The 16,558-nt window shown below is 40.1% G+C and overlaps 1 protein-coding gene across 3 annotated transcripts in view; it reads left to right on the top strand.

The window, feature by feature from the left end:
• Nucleotides 1–534: 534 nt before the first annotated feature.
• Nucleotides 535–16,558, top strand: part of SS18 (SS18 subunit of BAF chromatin remodeling complex) — a 46,601-nt gene continuing 30,577 nt past the window's right edge. For all 3 annotated transcript variants that reach the window (XM_082479816.1, XM_082479815.1, XM_082479814.1), the window contains exons 1-3: nucleotides 535–695; nucleotides 3,798–3,874; nucleotides 5,180–5,264. In XM_082479816.1, the coding sequence (XP_082335942.1) occupies nucleotides 627–695; nucleotides 3,798–3,874; nucleotides 5,180–5,264 (231 nt within the window). In that variant the 5' untranslated portion in view covers nucleotides 535–626. The remainder of the gene's footprint in view (nucleotides 696–3,797; nucleotides 3,875–5,179; nucleotides 5,265–16,558) is intronic.

Genomic DNA, 16,558 nt, shown 5'->3' with positions numbered 1-16,558 from the left:
GCCACGGCCTCGCCGGGAGAGCGCAGAACCAGCCGCCGCCGCCGCCTCACAGCGCTCGCCGGAGGTGACCCCGCCCCGCCCCGCGCGGCCGCCGGAGCGGGCTGCCCGGGTGCAACCAACTGTCGCGGTGGGTAGAGGGGGGAGGAGAGCGCGCCGCTCGGCACAGCCGGAGTGCGTCCCCTGTAACGTGCGCACCGCAGCGCTCCCATCCCCCCCCCGCCGTGCCGGCTGTACCACTTCGCTGCCCGTCCGGCGCTGAGGCGCGTTGGGCCGGAACGTACCAACGCCGCGCAGGGAAAGGGGGAGCCAAGAGGGTCGCGTGACGAGGGGAGGCCACGTTCAAACGGCACCGCGCCGACCCTCCGGTCCCGTTGCTTTCACTAAGAGGTGCGAGGCGGCCACGGCCTCATCGGGGCTCCCGCTGGCAGCAGGAAAAGGGGAGGAGCAGCCGGTCCTCCTTAACCCTTCCCCGGCGGGACGGGGATGGGCCGTCCCGCTGGGCAGCCGCCCCCGCCCCCCGCGCGCAGCGTTCTTCCCGTATCTCGGCCGCCTCCCGCCGCTGCTGGTTCCGCGGGGCGCGTGAGCGGGCGGGCGGCGGGGGCGGACCCTCCTGGCAGCGGCCCGACATGTCGGTGGCGTTCGCGGCCCCCAGGCAGCGGGGGAAGGGCGAGATCACGCCGGCCGCCATCCAGAAGGTGAGGCGAGGAGGGCCCCGGCCGCGGCCGCGGGGGCTGCAGCTGCTTCCTGCCAGCCGGGCCGCGCGGGGAAGGGGGTGGCGGCGGCGGCGGCGCTCCAGAGCGCCAAGGCCCGGCCAGGGCTGGGGAGGGGGGGAGGCGACCGGGCCGCGCTCGCAGCTCTCGGGGCACGGCCCGGCGAGGCGCTGGCTCTCTGCGCTTCGGCACTTGTTCGGGGTTCCCGGGACCGGGGGGAAGCGCCGGGCGGGCTGTGGCGGGGCGGGGCGCGGGGGTGGGGGCGGCCGGTGGCCCTGGGGCCCTCTCGGCTGTCCCGGGCGGTCCCGGGGCCGCGGGCTTGGATTAACCCGTAAGGGCTCGGCTTGGCACGGTGGGGAAATGGAGGAGTCGAGTCAGCCCTTCCCGTGAGGGGTGTCTGTGAGCGGGACCGCAGTCGCGTCGTTCCCGGAGCCTGCCTAACTCCGCGGGGTAAGCGGCGACTTACAGCTCCCGACCTTGGCTCGCCTAAGTAGTAAGGCTGCCCCATAACTTTTAGGTGTTATTAACGAAGAAACGTTATGGCCGGAGCCCGTGACAGCGACTCCGAACGACTCCATTTAAGCTTTCGTGGGAGGGAGCACGTTAACTCGCTACAGCAAGCTGAGAAAAGCATATATGGGATTTGTAATAATCCGCGATGTTTTGTATCAGCAGAAGCAAAGGAGCGTGTTCAAGTTCACTGGTAACTTGGTGGTATTTAGAAAGTTAACTGAAGACCCACACTGTTATGAATGTAAATAGCTGTGAATTGTACAGATTTCAGATTAATACAAGGTGCTTGGGTGGGAGCCTTTCATGTAGATATATCTAATCTCTGATTTAGTAAAGAAACAGTGTCAACAAGGTAGGCGTTGCAGGGATCAGGACCTCAAAGAAGACCCCAGAGTTACAATGGAGATCTCCAGAGTAGTGTACCAGAAGTCAGTGCTTGAGAGGTGTAGATGAAAAATACATACCCACTGGGTGGAAAGCTGCCTAAAGGTAGTCAGTAGAGACTTCAGGTCACTGGGGTGCATATGGAGAATGCAGACAATTAAGTTTTTCTTGTGCTGTAGTCAAACCATTAATTTGATGGTGGAGTGCTGGCAAAACCCTAGTATAGTTAAAGCTGAAGAATCTTTGTAATGTACATAAGCTGTCAGAAGCCCTGGAGGTGCCTTCATCCAGCTGGAAACTAAATTCTCTTTTGATCGTAGATGTTTATAACTCTTTGAAAGAACTATTTCAATTTTCTATCAGCAACTTCTCAATCAAACTTGTATAAAGCAGTGCCTGCAGCCCAGTCTAAGATACAGTTGTATTCCTTGTAATTTACTTTCCTCTTGGCCCTAGCATTCCTCTTTGTAACCCCCAAAGAGGTCCAGCTTACATGGTGACAGTGAAGACTGCATCTAACTGGCAGTCTGAAGGTCTACCTGTCTGCTAAGCTTTAAGTGTCTGCTGCCTTCCTCTGGAAGGTGGGAGACATTCTGAAGAGAGCCTTGGTTCAAGGCTTCCTTGGCAAGTGCTTTATAAGACTTTGGTGTCAAAGCTGTTAGTTCCTTTTCCTTATTTTTTTCTGTTCAAAATGGCCACTGTGTTTCTTATAAAACTTGATGTTAGTGCATGTGAACTATGTCTGTGTAGGAGTGTGTTCATCATCCTCTTCAGTGTGCAACTACAGTTCCGCCTAGTTCCTGAGACTCAGACAGTAACTCAAAATACTGCAGTTCTGTCTGTGTTTAGTGCTTAATGACAGCGTTTCCAGATCCATAGTTTCAGGCAAAATAATTGCTCAGTGATCATTCTAGTCAATTACTGCTTTGAATTTAGGAAGACTTGGCTGGTTGGCTCATTCTTACGTGAATATAAGTCCTGAGTGGACTGTGTGAGGATTCTGACTCCATACCCTTTTCATAGAGATGGATTAGTCAGAAGAAAAAAAGTGTCAGTTCTTATTCTCTCTCCCCCCTCCCCCCCTAGAATTTGTTGCAGTTGGATTTCTAGGGAAATAAAATTGATGTAATAACACTGTGCTTTCCTTGTAGATGCATGAGCCTTTTGGCTAGTCTCAGCCATGTTTGGAAGAAGGAAAGAGTCTTGGAGATGGTTAAGATCCTATTAGTTTTGTGAAATTCAGCAGCTGGGTAAAGGGATCTAAATAGCTTTCCACTGAGAGGAAGCAAAGGGAGAAATCAATGCAAAATTTTCCATGTGGTGGTAAATTTTCCATTTAGTTCAGTTGACTTGGGTGACTTGGCTGGTAGTTCAGATTAGCCATGATTCTGCTGACTCTTGATCAGAGTCAGAGGCCAGCGTGGGAGAGTGGTTAAATAGAAATGGACTTGGAGATGTACAGCTCTAGGAAACCAGGCTTTATTTTTTTCCCCATTCATAGAGCTTGGAATGCCTTGAGTTCATGAGCTTTTTGTAGAAAGCCAAAAGATCTGCAATTTCCCATAATTTTAGGACTACTTTTTTTGCCAGAAAAGTAATCCATCTATGTTAGTATTTCTGGACACTTCTGAAGTATAATAGATATATTGTGCCCCTTATACAGAGTATTTGTAAAGTGCAGTTTAATTAGAGATTCTTAATGTAAATATGGCCTGGCTTTCCAATGCATTTCCTTGAAACAAACCGGTCTGGTAAGCTCAGTCTCTTAACAATAGCAATTTCAATACCTTTTATTATTAAATTTATGAACAGTTGTGGGCTTTAGAATGAGAAAAGAAACTTGAAGCACAATTTTTTGAGTAAACTTCTTGGTAGAGAGCAAACGAAGAAATGCAAAACTTTGAAAACTTTGTAAGAACTTGGTGTACAACAAGTGTAGGTATTTGAATGGGAAGCTTCACCAATGTAGCTATAATAGTGACTTGAAACCCTGAAACTGAAAGCTGTTAAACCAATAGGAGGGGGCATGGAGATGGGAGCAAGAGAGTGTTCTATAAATCGTTAATGTAGAACTTCTGGAATGTTAGTTTTCTTTTTTATTTTTAAAAGCTCTGAGAAGACGAGCAAGGCTCAAATTTCTCTTTAGTTCCTTTGTGAAACTTACTTCAAAATTATTCTTTGTCGTTTCAGATGTTGGATGAAAATAACCATCTTATTCAGTGTATAATGGACTATCAGAACAAAGGAAAGACGTCTGAATGCTCTCAGTAAGACATTATTCCAAATCTGCTGTGGACTGGATGAATTTCCATCTAGATCACCATTCTTGGATTTTTTTAGCTTGCCTTGTAGGAGAACTGTGCTGTGAAGAATATAAAAGTATTGCTGCAGATACTACACTTAAAGTTGATTTTTGTTTGCCATATGACTATTGTGTCTGTCACTGAAATAAGTGTTGCAACTTGACTACTGCAAGTTGATGTCATAATAATTGTGCTCATAAAAATGGGCACTGTATAACTAAGATCTTTGTCCTTTGCATCATAATTACACTTTGGGAAAGAGGTAGTTTTCTTCTCATATGTTTCAAAATCGTTTAGGAGTGGACCTTTTTTCTTCGTGACAGCATGTTTGAAAACTACCTGCTTACCACTTGCCCAAGAATAAACAGGCTTGTCTTAAACGTTTGGCTTACCAGAATATCTCACATGGATTTGCTGTCTAGTGGGGTCTCTGGAGAGTGATCTGAGAGAACTGTGGAATGAGTGAATTCTTAAGGAATATTATTTTCCCATTACTCTTTTCTGGCATGGGATGATCATGGTGCTCTTGTAGTCAGACAAATACAGAGTCATGTGATAGATGGGGCATCATGGTATGGCTCTTGAGCCCTTGGTACAAGAACTGGTAGTCTGGGAGTAGGAGGGGAGTCATAAATATTAGGTATTTTTGCTTCAAGGGTATGCTTTTATTGTAGCACAGTTACCGCGCTAAGCTGTTTGCAAGCCTGTAGTTATGTATTCATAATCTGTTCCTGCTTTCAAGGTTATTGTGACTGTGGGCTAGATGTTGAGACTGTGGTTCTCTAGCAGAACAATCATTCCATAGCAAGCTCAGGGTCCTCATAAAATGTTTGCACTATTCTTGGTCGTGACTCATAAATCTATGATGTCTTCTGTCTGTGGACATAATATAAGGAGCTCTCTTTCCCTAGTGTTTTTGATGGAAATTACACCAAACAGCCACACACGCTCCATATGTCTCCTGATGACTTAGTTTGGGGCAGCAAGTGAAACAGGTGAGAACGGTGTCACCCACCTTTAGATTTTTTTCATAGCAAGACAGAAGTTGTGGAGCAGGTATAAACACAGATTTGTTGGAGATATTTTGAAAGGTTGGGTATTAGATAAGTGTGAGGGGAAAGGCTTAGGATTCCTAATGATAGTACTCTTGTAAGTCTCTTGAATGTTGTTTTACATAGGTAACTTTCGTTACATGTGTAGAATTAAAGTAAATTCTGATGTCGTGTATTTAAGACTTAAGATCTGTTTTGCTTTTGTTTACTTTGATAGATACCAGCAGATGCTGCATACAAACTTGGTTTACCTAGCCACTATAGCTGACTCCAACCAGAACATGCAGTCTCTACTACCAGCAGTAAGTACAAAATAGTGTAAAAGTAGGGAATAGATATCATTTGCTTTCCTGGAGGGGAAGAAAAACCCCAAACAAAACCCATACAGAAGTGTTCAAGGCAATGACCAAACATTTAGCCTCTAATTTACTGTATAGTGAATACAAGATACAGTGTCTCTTAATGCTGCCTTTGGAGTCTAGTAATCTCACTGTTTAGGTCTTGCTCAAAATCTGACTTGTTTAACTGAAGACTGATACTCTGAATTAAAGGTGCAGCGCGCAGGTTATCTGGCCTGCTTTATAGACGGTCTTAGGTTTTTTTTTTGTTTGTTTGGTTTTTTCTCAACTAAGAAGTCTAGTACTACAACAGTACTCTGTTTTTCCTCTTATGTTAGGGAAAGGTAGGGGGTGGGGATTTTTTTTTTTATATCATCCTTTCTTTTGCCTCAGTGGAATGAGGTTTGGTAAATCTTTGTTTGCTTTTCTGGACTCTAGGTGAGTCTCTTAAATTCTTTGCCTCTCCCCTGTATCAGAAAGCAACCTTTTTTAAGGTGGATAATGATAATATGCAAGAAATAAGGTCGCACAGGCTTAACTTGAAATACTGCATCACTTTACAAATGCAGTGTTTCTTGGATAATACTTGCCTCTTTTTTTTTTTTTTTTTTTTAATCTGGAGTTCTCTGTATCTGTATTCCTGAACTCTTTATTTTATAAGATATCACCAATTTTTCCCCTTTTCCATTGTTTATGGAGGAGTAAGGGAAGATACAATAAACGTTAAAATAGCTTGCTGTTTGCTTTTTGTGTTAATCGGAAAGCTTGGGGAGTTCATTGTGAGTAACACAAGGAAGTTCTTTGTTTTTTGGTAATAAGACTTTTCTTGAATTAATATAGTCTTGATTCATATCTGTAATATGAAGCTAAAAAGAATGTCTATAAAACAGCCATTCCTAGATACTAGTTTTCACCAACTGAAATTGAATTACTTTTTCTTTGGTCTCTGGAGAAGTGTTCTCCAATCATTGCTACTAGCAAAGCATCCTTTCAAGTTGGTACCTAGAGGACTACAGAAACAGTGCTTCATTATGTCCAACCTGTTGTGCCTGTAGAGGCTTCTCTTTTTATAAATCCATGCTTGTAGCTGAGCGGGAGGGAAAGAAACCTTTAAGAGGGCTGTGTGTATTACTCAACTAATATGTTTTTGGAGGCTTAATTCATATCCTGGTTCTGATGACAACTGGAAATGAATTTGACCTTATCCTAGTCCCTGGTGAACAGCTCTGTTCTTAAAGTTGAATGTGATGACATTCTCTTCTTAAAAGAAAATTAAGATAGGGCTGAGAGAGACTTTTGCAGATCAGGACTGAAGTGCATTTCTGATCTTGAATGTAAGAAGTATTCCACAGCAGTGAGACAATAGCATAGTGGTTTCGGCGCCTGGGGGGAGTCCCCTTTAGACAACTGGGGCAGAATAAAAAGGTAGCTTCTTAGTTTTTCTTTCAAACTAAAATACAATATGAAATTTACATGTTCTGTCTTAACTAAGTGTAGACTCTCTGACCTACCAAGTCAAATCTTTGAAGATTTGCCTGAAATGTGGTAACATAATCAGATAAAATTACTTTTTGTTGGGATTTTTAGAAAAATATTCTTTAGAATCTTTTTGTCTTCCCAATAAATTTTAGCCAGAGGAATTTGGAAACGTGAGCTACTACTTTTTTCAATGCAAGATAAACTACTTCAGACTCTCTCCCTTTATTGACTTTCCGTTTAAGAACTGATGAGGCTCAAGTTGACTTGGAAGTATTATGTTTCTGTTCACCATGCTTCTGTGTCAGCTGTTGAACAGTCTTACTAAATTCAAGAGTTGTGGCTGGCAACAGTTAAATATGGAGCAAGACACTGTGTGTAAACATCTGCTATTTTTAATAGTAAAATGCATCAAATTTATGATGCTACCATTGCAGTAGTTTCCCACATAACTTAGGAGGGCTTGAGTCTGAATAGCTTCTGAAGTTGGATTATATCTGATCTATTCACATCTGCAATATTGTTCTCCTAGTAAACTATACTTTATTTTTTGTTTAAATTTTATGGTTTTGTTTTATCAGGTAAATATACTCTCAAGAAATTTCGGAACTTGACTGTTATTTTTTATAAGATGTTTTGTGTGATAAAATGAAGTTGAAAAGAGAATATTGCTGTTAAGATAGCACTCACACTGGACTAAAGAGCTAAATTATCAGGTTCATTGATGTTTTTAATATAAGCTAAAATAACTTGGACATGAGGGGGACTTTGTTGTATCCTCTCACAGTAGTCCTTAGACTTAATGCTTCATATTGCTGAGAAAAATGCTTGTACTGTGTTCTCCCTCACATTTTCTGTCAGGATTACTCAGGATAGTTACTGCCTCCATCCTGTCTTTTGCATTGGACATAAATGTTGTATTTTTTAATATAAAAAAAAAGTCAGCTTCTCTGCCTCTGTCCACATCTTTTAGAATGCACTATTCTAATTGAATGAGTGTATATCCTTTCTGAAAGTGTGGTGTTGCCTGTAGAGAGCAAGATAAATCTTGTACTAAACAAAAGTATAGTGAACTAACTGTGTTGTGCAGAGGAATGCTTCTATAAAGGGCCTGGAAGTGAGGAAAAAGTGAAGCAAGCATTGCAGGCTGTGGGTGAAGAGAATTAGAAAGACTTTGAAACTTCAGTGTCCTAACAAAGTTCCTGTTGTCTTTGTATGCATGATAAATGTAGAGTATTAAACTATGACTTCTGGGGTAAGAGGCTTTCCTTTACAACAGAAGACGAAAGAAGCGTGGGGTTAATCCCCTTGTGTCAACTGTTCTTTTCTCAGCCGTGTGAACAGCAGCGTTACTAAGGACAGGGCTGTTTTGTCTTCCCAGCTTGACGAGAGTTGTTGCTAAGTCTGCATGTGAAGTTGGTCCAACCGTTTGCTGCTTCTTTCCGAGTTATGGCAGGTATTCTCTTTCTTGGATGGCAGTGGAAAATCTGTTTATCACCACCATATGGGATAAGCTAGATTCCAAAAAAAGCTTATATAGTGAGGACCACACCACTGTTGCATTCTTTTGATTTCCACTGGTGCTACTTTTGAGGGAGGCAACAGCAAAGAATTAGTATCCTTGAAATGTAGAGAGCAAAGATGCAATTAAAGTTGGTTACCGGGACTTTCAAGAGAATGCCCAAAAATAGTAGTAAAGTATTGTGTGTGTGTGTTTCTAAACACATTAAATCTCAAACTGCAGAACATTATCTTACTTTCCCCGACTTTTATTTTTTGTTTTCTTGAGACAGAGTATCCTGGTGGCATTAAAAAGTCATTGCGAAATATTGAATGAAAAGAGACTTTGACTTGGATGTTTTCCTTTCCCCATATGTCTTCCTTTTTGCCAAATATGTATAGGAAAACAAGCTATGACTGTCACTGTATTGGGAAGAGTAGAGGGGAATTTTTGTCCTGCACTCGAGCCTTTTCATTTTGGCATTAGTTTTGTAATGGGCAAATATTGAGGTCTGAAGGAATTATTTATTGGGAACACTTGTTTTGTTGTTTGTTTTTGAATGCAGAAAAAGTGAGGTTTCTTTTTTTCCAGAGTTTTTCTTACATAATGCAACTTGCTTTCTGTGAGCACACAGAGCACTTGATTTCAGTGTGTATTTCAAGAAGATGATGAAAATAAATGCTTATGATTATTACTCATGCTTACAGTGTGCCAGTTTTCTTTCATACTGAAAGTGCTGGTTGCTTCCAGTAGCAAGCTAAACTGTATGTGAAGTAACTTCCAGGAAAAATCATTGTGTCTTGAGTTGTAGAAAAAATGTGCACGTATTATTAAATAATTTTTCTTAACTTTGTAATATTGGAAGGTTTATTAATAAAGTTAATAATAAAAAGGTGATTTTTTTCCTTGCTTGAGATACTGCTCTCAAAACTAATGCTTTTTGTAGGACTTGTGGAATCCCTTAATCTATGTTGTTCCCAAACTTGTCACACAGACTAGGGCAGATTTTATGCCATTTTAGTTAGAAAACACTCCTATATAAAATGGTGATTGCTTTTTATAAACACCCAACATCAGCAAATACTGAAATGCTGGTTACTTCCAAAGAAACTCCTTCAAGAGGTAGAACTGTTAAACATCATTACTAGTGCATGACTAAAACTTTTTCTTCAAGTTCCTTACTGGAAGACATTAGGTTTGTTTGGTTTTATTTTTTTCTGTGTGTGTTGTTTTTTTTTTTTAAAGCTGCAGAGTTCAGGTGGCTAAATAGGTGTCTTAAATGTAAGAATGGTTTTACTCAAACAGTGGAAAGTCTCATATGATCTTAAATACACTTTAGTACTTTTCAAAGGGATAATGCTTGATCTGATTTTAACGTACTTGTGATTGGTTTGTAGAAACAATTCAGAGCCTTAGAAACTGAACAGTGTACTCTGCTTTTTTTACTAGCCTTTATTCTGAAAATAACACTTGTCTAAAATATTTAATTGGATTACCTTGATACTATTGTGTGGGATTTTTTTTTTTTTTTAAAAAGCAAGATGGCATCCAGAAAAGACAAACATGGCTCAGTTTTAATAGAATCATACAATCATAGGGTTGGAAGGGACCTCTGGAGATCATCTAGTCCAACCCCCCTGCCAGAGCAGGGCCACCTTAGAGCAGGTTGCACAGGAACGCGTCCAGGCGGGTTTTGAATGTCTCCAGAGATGGAGACTCCACCACCTCCCTGGGCAGCCTGTTCCAGTGCTCTACCACCCTCAAGGTAAAGAAGTTCCTCCTCATGTTTAGGTGGAACTTCCTATACTCAAGTTTGTGCCTGTTACCTCTTGTCCTGTCACTGGGCAGCACCGAAAAGAGCCTGGCCCCATCCTCCTGGCACCCATCCTTTAATTATTTATAAGCCTGGGTGAGGTCCCACCTCAACAGTCTTTTTTCCAGACTAAAGAGACCCAATTCCCTCAGTCTTTCTTCATAAGAGAGGTGTTCCAGTCCCCTAATCATCTTGGTAGCCCTATGCTGCACCCTCTCCAGCAGTTCCTTGTCCTTCTTGAGCTGGGGAGCCCAGAACTGGACACAGTACTCCAGGTACGGCCTCACCAAGGCAGAGTAGAGGGGGAGGATGACCTCTCTTGACCTGCTGGCCACACTCTTCTTGATACACCCCAGGATGTCATTGGCCTTCTTGGCCACAAGGGCACATTGCTGGCTCATGGTCATCCTGTTGTCCACCAGGACTCCCAGGTCTCTTTCTACAGAGCTGCTCTCCAGCAGGTCAGCCTCCAACCTGTACTGCTGCATGGGGTTATCCCTCCCCAGGTGCAACACCCTACACTTGCCCTTATTGAATTTCATGAGATTCCTCTCCGCCCAGCTCTTCAGCCTGTCCAGGTCTCTCTGTATGGCAGCACAGCCTTCTGGTGTGTCAGCCACCCCTCCCAGCTTTGTATCATCAGCAAACTTGCTGAGGGTGCACTCTATCCCCTCATCCAAGTCGTTGATGAATATATTGCCTGAATATATAGCCTAAAATAAAACTTGCAAATAAAACTCCTGTTACTGAAGATGAGAGAAATCCTAAATTAGTAAAATTCTTGCCTAGCTATGTACCAAATGCTTGGAAAAATCTGATATCTGGTAGTATAGCAGAATATCTGTTAGTAGTATCTGCTTTCTTGCTGATCATATCTGGCATAGGTCTTTCAGTTTCTGGCTCAATTCAGTGTATATTGAATGGTAGTGTGTTAATTAAATTAGTTTTAAAGCAGTTACACAAAGCAGTATGGTGTATTATTCTTCATTAGCCTTTCAGAACACAAGTGCATGCCAAATTCAAGTTCAACTATTTGTAAACCGAATAAATAGAGAACAGAACAAAATAAATGCTTGAATGTTTCCTGTCAAGAGGCAAGTGAGCTATTAGTCAGAAGCGGAGCTTGGATTTAGAAGAAGAATAATTGCTCTAATTAAATGTTTGTTAAACAGTTTTCAAAAATCATAATAATTTCTAAAGACTCTTTAAAAGAGAAACATGAGGCAGCAGCTTTTTTGAGAAAGGGAGGAAAGATGTTGCATTCATACCCACCATATTATGCAAGTACACCCTAAGGAGGATTTCTAGATGGTGTCACTAACAGTGATTGTTCTTTAAAACAAGAAATTTGAATGCTTCTGTTTGGTGTGGAATTTCGTGTTAGAGAGCTTAACCAAAAGAGCAACTTGCCTGCTGCTCTTCAAATGAGAGGCAAGTGAAGCCACTGTGATTGGGATGGGCAAAAGAAATTAGGCTTCACATTCCTGCACTGTTAGAAATTATCAAGCTAGTCCAAATCCATAATTGATAAAAGCTAATGTATTTGTCCCTGTGTCCTCCCTAAAGAACATAATTTTTTGAATTATTCCCTCCTCCAGCTCCCGGTACTCTACTTGTTTATTTGCTGTGTGGATTTTGTATAGCAAAAAAATTTCTTGTGTTTTGTGAGCAAGAAACACCTGGGGATAAGACTCCTTTGGTAATAGTCCCTAGTCCACAGTTAGTTAGGCTTTGTCACTAAAGGTGGGAAATGTGAGATGTTTAGGTTCATGTTGTAGTACTCCACTATTCTAAAATTTAGCGTTGCCACTGAGTGTGAGTGATCTCAGAGATTCAGCACTTTGAATAATATGGTAAATAAGACTTTTCCTGAAGTTGTACAGTAATACAGGTCTGCTAGAGATGAGAGTTGATTCTTTATTGCTGGCAGTAGCCTAGTTCTTAGATATGACTGCAATAACTAGTCATAAAAGTTATGATTTGGCTGTATAAGTGCTTACAGAGAGGCTGAGTGTGTCTGTAACACTTAATTGTGTTTGCTCCAGGGCCAGCACATGATCATCTGTATCCCTTTTCTTTGAGGGTTTGGATGCTGTTTGACTTTTGACTTCTAAGTGAACACTCTGATTACCTATGTGTTCATTGTATGTAAAAATGTGGTTATGGGATATTAACCAAAAGAGAAATATTTGTAAAAATAGCTACTCAGATTTTTTTTCTTTTTTGTGGAGCGTGAAAGAATACATTCATTGCTTGTACCAGGAAACTGAAAAACTACTCGTGGCAAGGAAATCTTGTGAAATGGTCAGTAGTAAAAACTTTTTAGAAGAATTAAATGAAAAATAATCAGATTTACTATGATTTAAGTTTTCTGGGTTGTTCCTCCCCTAGCCTATTTGTTGAATCTCTGTAACACCACCAGTCCTTGTGCTGATATGCATCTTTTGGGGCTAATAGTATCATCCTGATTTAGGAAAAGAGAATTGGGTATGCTGCCTTTTTAAAAGAATTTTCAGATTGTGGATCCACAGTTTATCCATGTATGCCATGGTCTTATAATAAAAATTGCTTTTCAAGGTTGGTTGTTTTGCTCCAGAGAGGCTTTTAAATGTTGGAAAGAAGTTTGGTTGTTGTCAAACAAGATTTTCTTTTGATAGTAATGGTTATGCTGACATAACCAGAGCTGTCCTCTTGTCAGCTGGAATTCTGCTGAGTGATGTTCTGAAGTTGTATGATGAACCAATCTGGAGAATCAGTCCAGATTAATTAGGTGGAAAGGGGGATGTTTGCATGCTGGATTAGTTCAGAATAACCGTAGGGCTATATAAATGGCTGTGTTGGCACAACCAAAAGGATAGTATTGGGAAATGGAGGGCTGCTGGAGGGACCTTCTTAAGCCAGCAATTCCACTAAAAATAAAATCAGAATATAGGAATTGAAGTTGTTAGCATGTTAGGAGTGAATTCATAGGCCACTAATGTACTCCGCTTTAAATAAGAGGATCACTCTACCTTTTGTAAGCTTCTTTGCATGTATTGCTAATCAGGTGTGTCCACATGGGGAGCTAGTGCACTGTACACAAAAAACTACTTATATTGCCTACTAACTTCTGTGGCTTATTTAGAAATCAGTAAAAACAGCAGCTAGTTTGAATTAGAAGTATGCTCTAAAGTGTAATTCTTTCATACTTGAAGGTGTAATTTGCCTCTCTGTAGTACAGTATCGACACAATAAATACCTATTTCAGCCCTACACAGTTTCCTGAGAGCTGTACTGGGCAGTCTGGTAACATAGATGCCGAGTCCTTTAGCCTGTATGGTTTTGCTGTTTTCCCAATGAAATGCTCTGAGGGTTCTGCAGGATTCTTTCTGTTTTAATTGAGTTTACATCATGCCTTCTAGCTGGAATAGAGGCGGACTTTTTCTCTTCAGTTACTAATTGCAAGCAAAAGCTGTAAATATTGGACCAGATGTTAAACCGTCTTAAAAGCAAAAGAGGCAGGAGGTAAACGACTGCGGTGCAGAAAGCCCCTGCTTTTCAGGACAGATATGAACTGCATTTTATGGGGGAATTAGAGAGCACCTCTGAAGTTGTCTTGTTTCTATACCTCAGTGTTCCCCAAGTTAATGTCCATAGTTAACTTATTCTTAGTCATTAAAAAAAAAATAATCTGAATTCGTACTTTTGACTTAAATAATTTCTAGTTATACCAAAGTAAGAATTTTGTGTGATCATTTTTTAAGTATCAGAAGAGCTATTGCTATGTACACATTTAAGTATTTTAGGGTTGAATTTTCTGGTTGTTAAAATGATGCTAAAGAATATTTCTACAGTGAAATATTTTTATTCAGTGATATATGCAATTTGAAACAACTAAAGATTCCAATTTCCTCTTTAAACAATGTGCTTAAGTATTACATTATGCACTATTTTAATGTTTTGTTCAAACACTAAGTCAGAGTTTCTCTGATTTTTTTTTTTGAAGATACTGATGTAAATCAATATTTAGAAACTGGTTGTCATTCTAAATTTAGAATTCCTTACTGCTAGTGTCACAACTAGTACTTCAACAGTGAGAGCAGAAATTACATTTGTAATTAACTTCACTGTTTAGACATGTTTGTAAATGCTTTTCATGTAGAAATCCTCCTTACCCCCAAATACTACACTTGATGAGAATTGATATAGGTTCGTTGTTTTTTCATTTAAGATACCCTCAGTACTAGAAAACTCTGCACCTTGTAGAAGAGTCGTAACCCAGTTAAATAAATCTCACCTCTTTCAAATCTCAGAAATTTATTCCTTTATGATCTTATTTCCCAGTCTGACACCTCAGTAAGCACTCTGCAGGCGCCATCACCCCCTATCAATGGAGTTCTGTTCTCTGAGACTGGGACAGGTGCTGTGATATTAGCAATGTGATATTAGCAGGGCAGGATACCTCCTGGGATGGGATATTTTTGCTTTGCAGAAAATGGTATTTGAGAACTGAAAACAAAGATGATTGATTAAATCCTGAGTTAGAGCTTCTCTTCGAAAGATCAGAAGGCTTTTATGTTTGTCTTCCATGTAGCTTTTAATTGTTATTCTGAGAGAATTTCAGGAAAATTGTGTTTTTGATAGTGTATTTTAAATATCTGTTGCTATTTCTATTGACTAGCAATACTGTGTTTTAGTGTGCTTAATAGTATTTCCAGTCTTTTAAATTTTATTGATGACTGAGTTGGTATTCCACCTCAGTTTTTATAACAATGAATGTTCCATAAACAACTCTTTCAACCTGCTATTGATGGTAAGAAAAATCTGATAGGGCAGGGAAGAGATGATAGATGAAAGTTCCAGGTGTACAATTCCACCATGGCAGCTTTTATTGTTTGCTGTCTTGCATTTGATCTAATTTATTATTTAGAAGAAAATCCTCTCAAAAAGGTGCAGTTTGACTATTGTTTTAAGTGTATGATTTCAAATAACTTCCGACTTACTTATGATTTTGTTTGCTGAAAGTTGTCAGTTAAAATATAATGGCTTTTTTTTTTTTTTTTTGTTACAAGTGCAGGTCAGTTTCAGTCTTTTTCCAGTTCATATTTCCAGAGCTGGACAAAATAGCTTTTTTTTTTTTTTATGCTCTGATAAATTTTGAATGCTCATAGCAGCTATAAATTTTAATCTGTATGTTGGGGGAAGTGAGCCAAAAATTGGTGTTTAGCAAATGGAGCTATGTCTAACATCTTACTCCTAATTCTTTAATTTACTTTTTACCTATAGTGAAACATTTAACATATTCTACTTCATAATTAGAATAAAATCAGCAGTGATTTTAATTTCCATTCCTTTCTGTCACTCATCCAGCAGAAAGAGGGAAGTAGCCTTTCCTTTGTTTCTGTTATCCTAACTACGTTTGGATGTCATTTCACCCTTCTTATCTAGGCTGAATTGGGTAGGGTTCATGGTGGGCAAGTTTCCCTTCACAAAGGTCGGGGGCGTTCTTTTCCTTTTTTTACTATTTGGCTTTTGAATACCGTGTGGTCATTTTGTATTTTAGAAGTTCTTTATAGTGTGTAGTGCATATTACTGGGGCTAGTCAATTTCCTTAACTTCTTTAAAGGACAAAAAAGGTTAAATGGCATAGGTTTTGTAGGGTTTTTTTGTTTGTTTTGTTTTTTTTAATTAAAGGTGATTTAAAAGAAACTTATCACCTGTAAAAGCCCGGATCAACTCTGATAGAAACAGGGAAGTTGATATTTTAAAACAATTTTTTTCTTTTTTTCTTCTGGCTGTGGCCAGATTTTCAGTAGGGAATAATTATATCTGCAGGAGATGTTTCTTTTTAATTACTCTCAGGTAGTGATTGGTTTATGGCCCTGACATGAAGGCTTATAACACTTTTAAAAAATCCTATATAGTATAATCGTTTTGATTGCATATATGTATGTGTAATTATCTCTGAATCTTATTTAAACTTTCTTCTATTGTCTTGTGTTGATGAATTCCTCAGGTTTATGTGATTTATGTGGTGTCTTGTGTGTTTAATGTTATTTCTCAATTTATTGACTATTCTCCTGGGGTTCTTTTGTCGTTAAAGCATAAATGGGATGATCTCCTTTTTGTATGCATCATACATTAAATTGTATTTCTGTCATATCCTCTTAGTTCATTTCCTTTTGATGTTTTTTTAAAAAAATTTTAAAAGTCTGTCCTTTCTGACTTTTTTCAGGTAAAAGACATTCAAAGTCTTCAATCACTGGTTGCTTGACTTTGGAATCCTGCTTTTACAGTATCTTTTTGTGATTGCTTTCCTCAAACTGAACATGTATCATGATCACAAATACCATGGCATTTTTTTTCTTGGATATTGTACCTCACTTTTGATATATCATGTACTGCAGGTAATCAGAAAGTGAACACAGCTATTTTGAATAGTTTTTATGGATTTTTTTGTTTAATTTCCCACCAAACTGTCTGTGTGAA

This window comes from Vanellus vanellus (genome assembly GCF_965231255.1).
Source record: "Vanellus vanellus genome assembly, chromosome: 2".
Classification (NCBI taxonomy): Eukaryota; Metazoa; Chordata; class Aves; order Charadriiformes; family Charadriidae; genus Vanellus; species Vanellus vanellus.
This window is presented reverse-complemented; position numbering and strand designations above follow the sequence as displayed.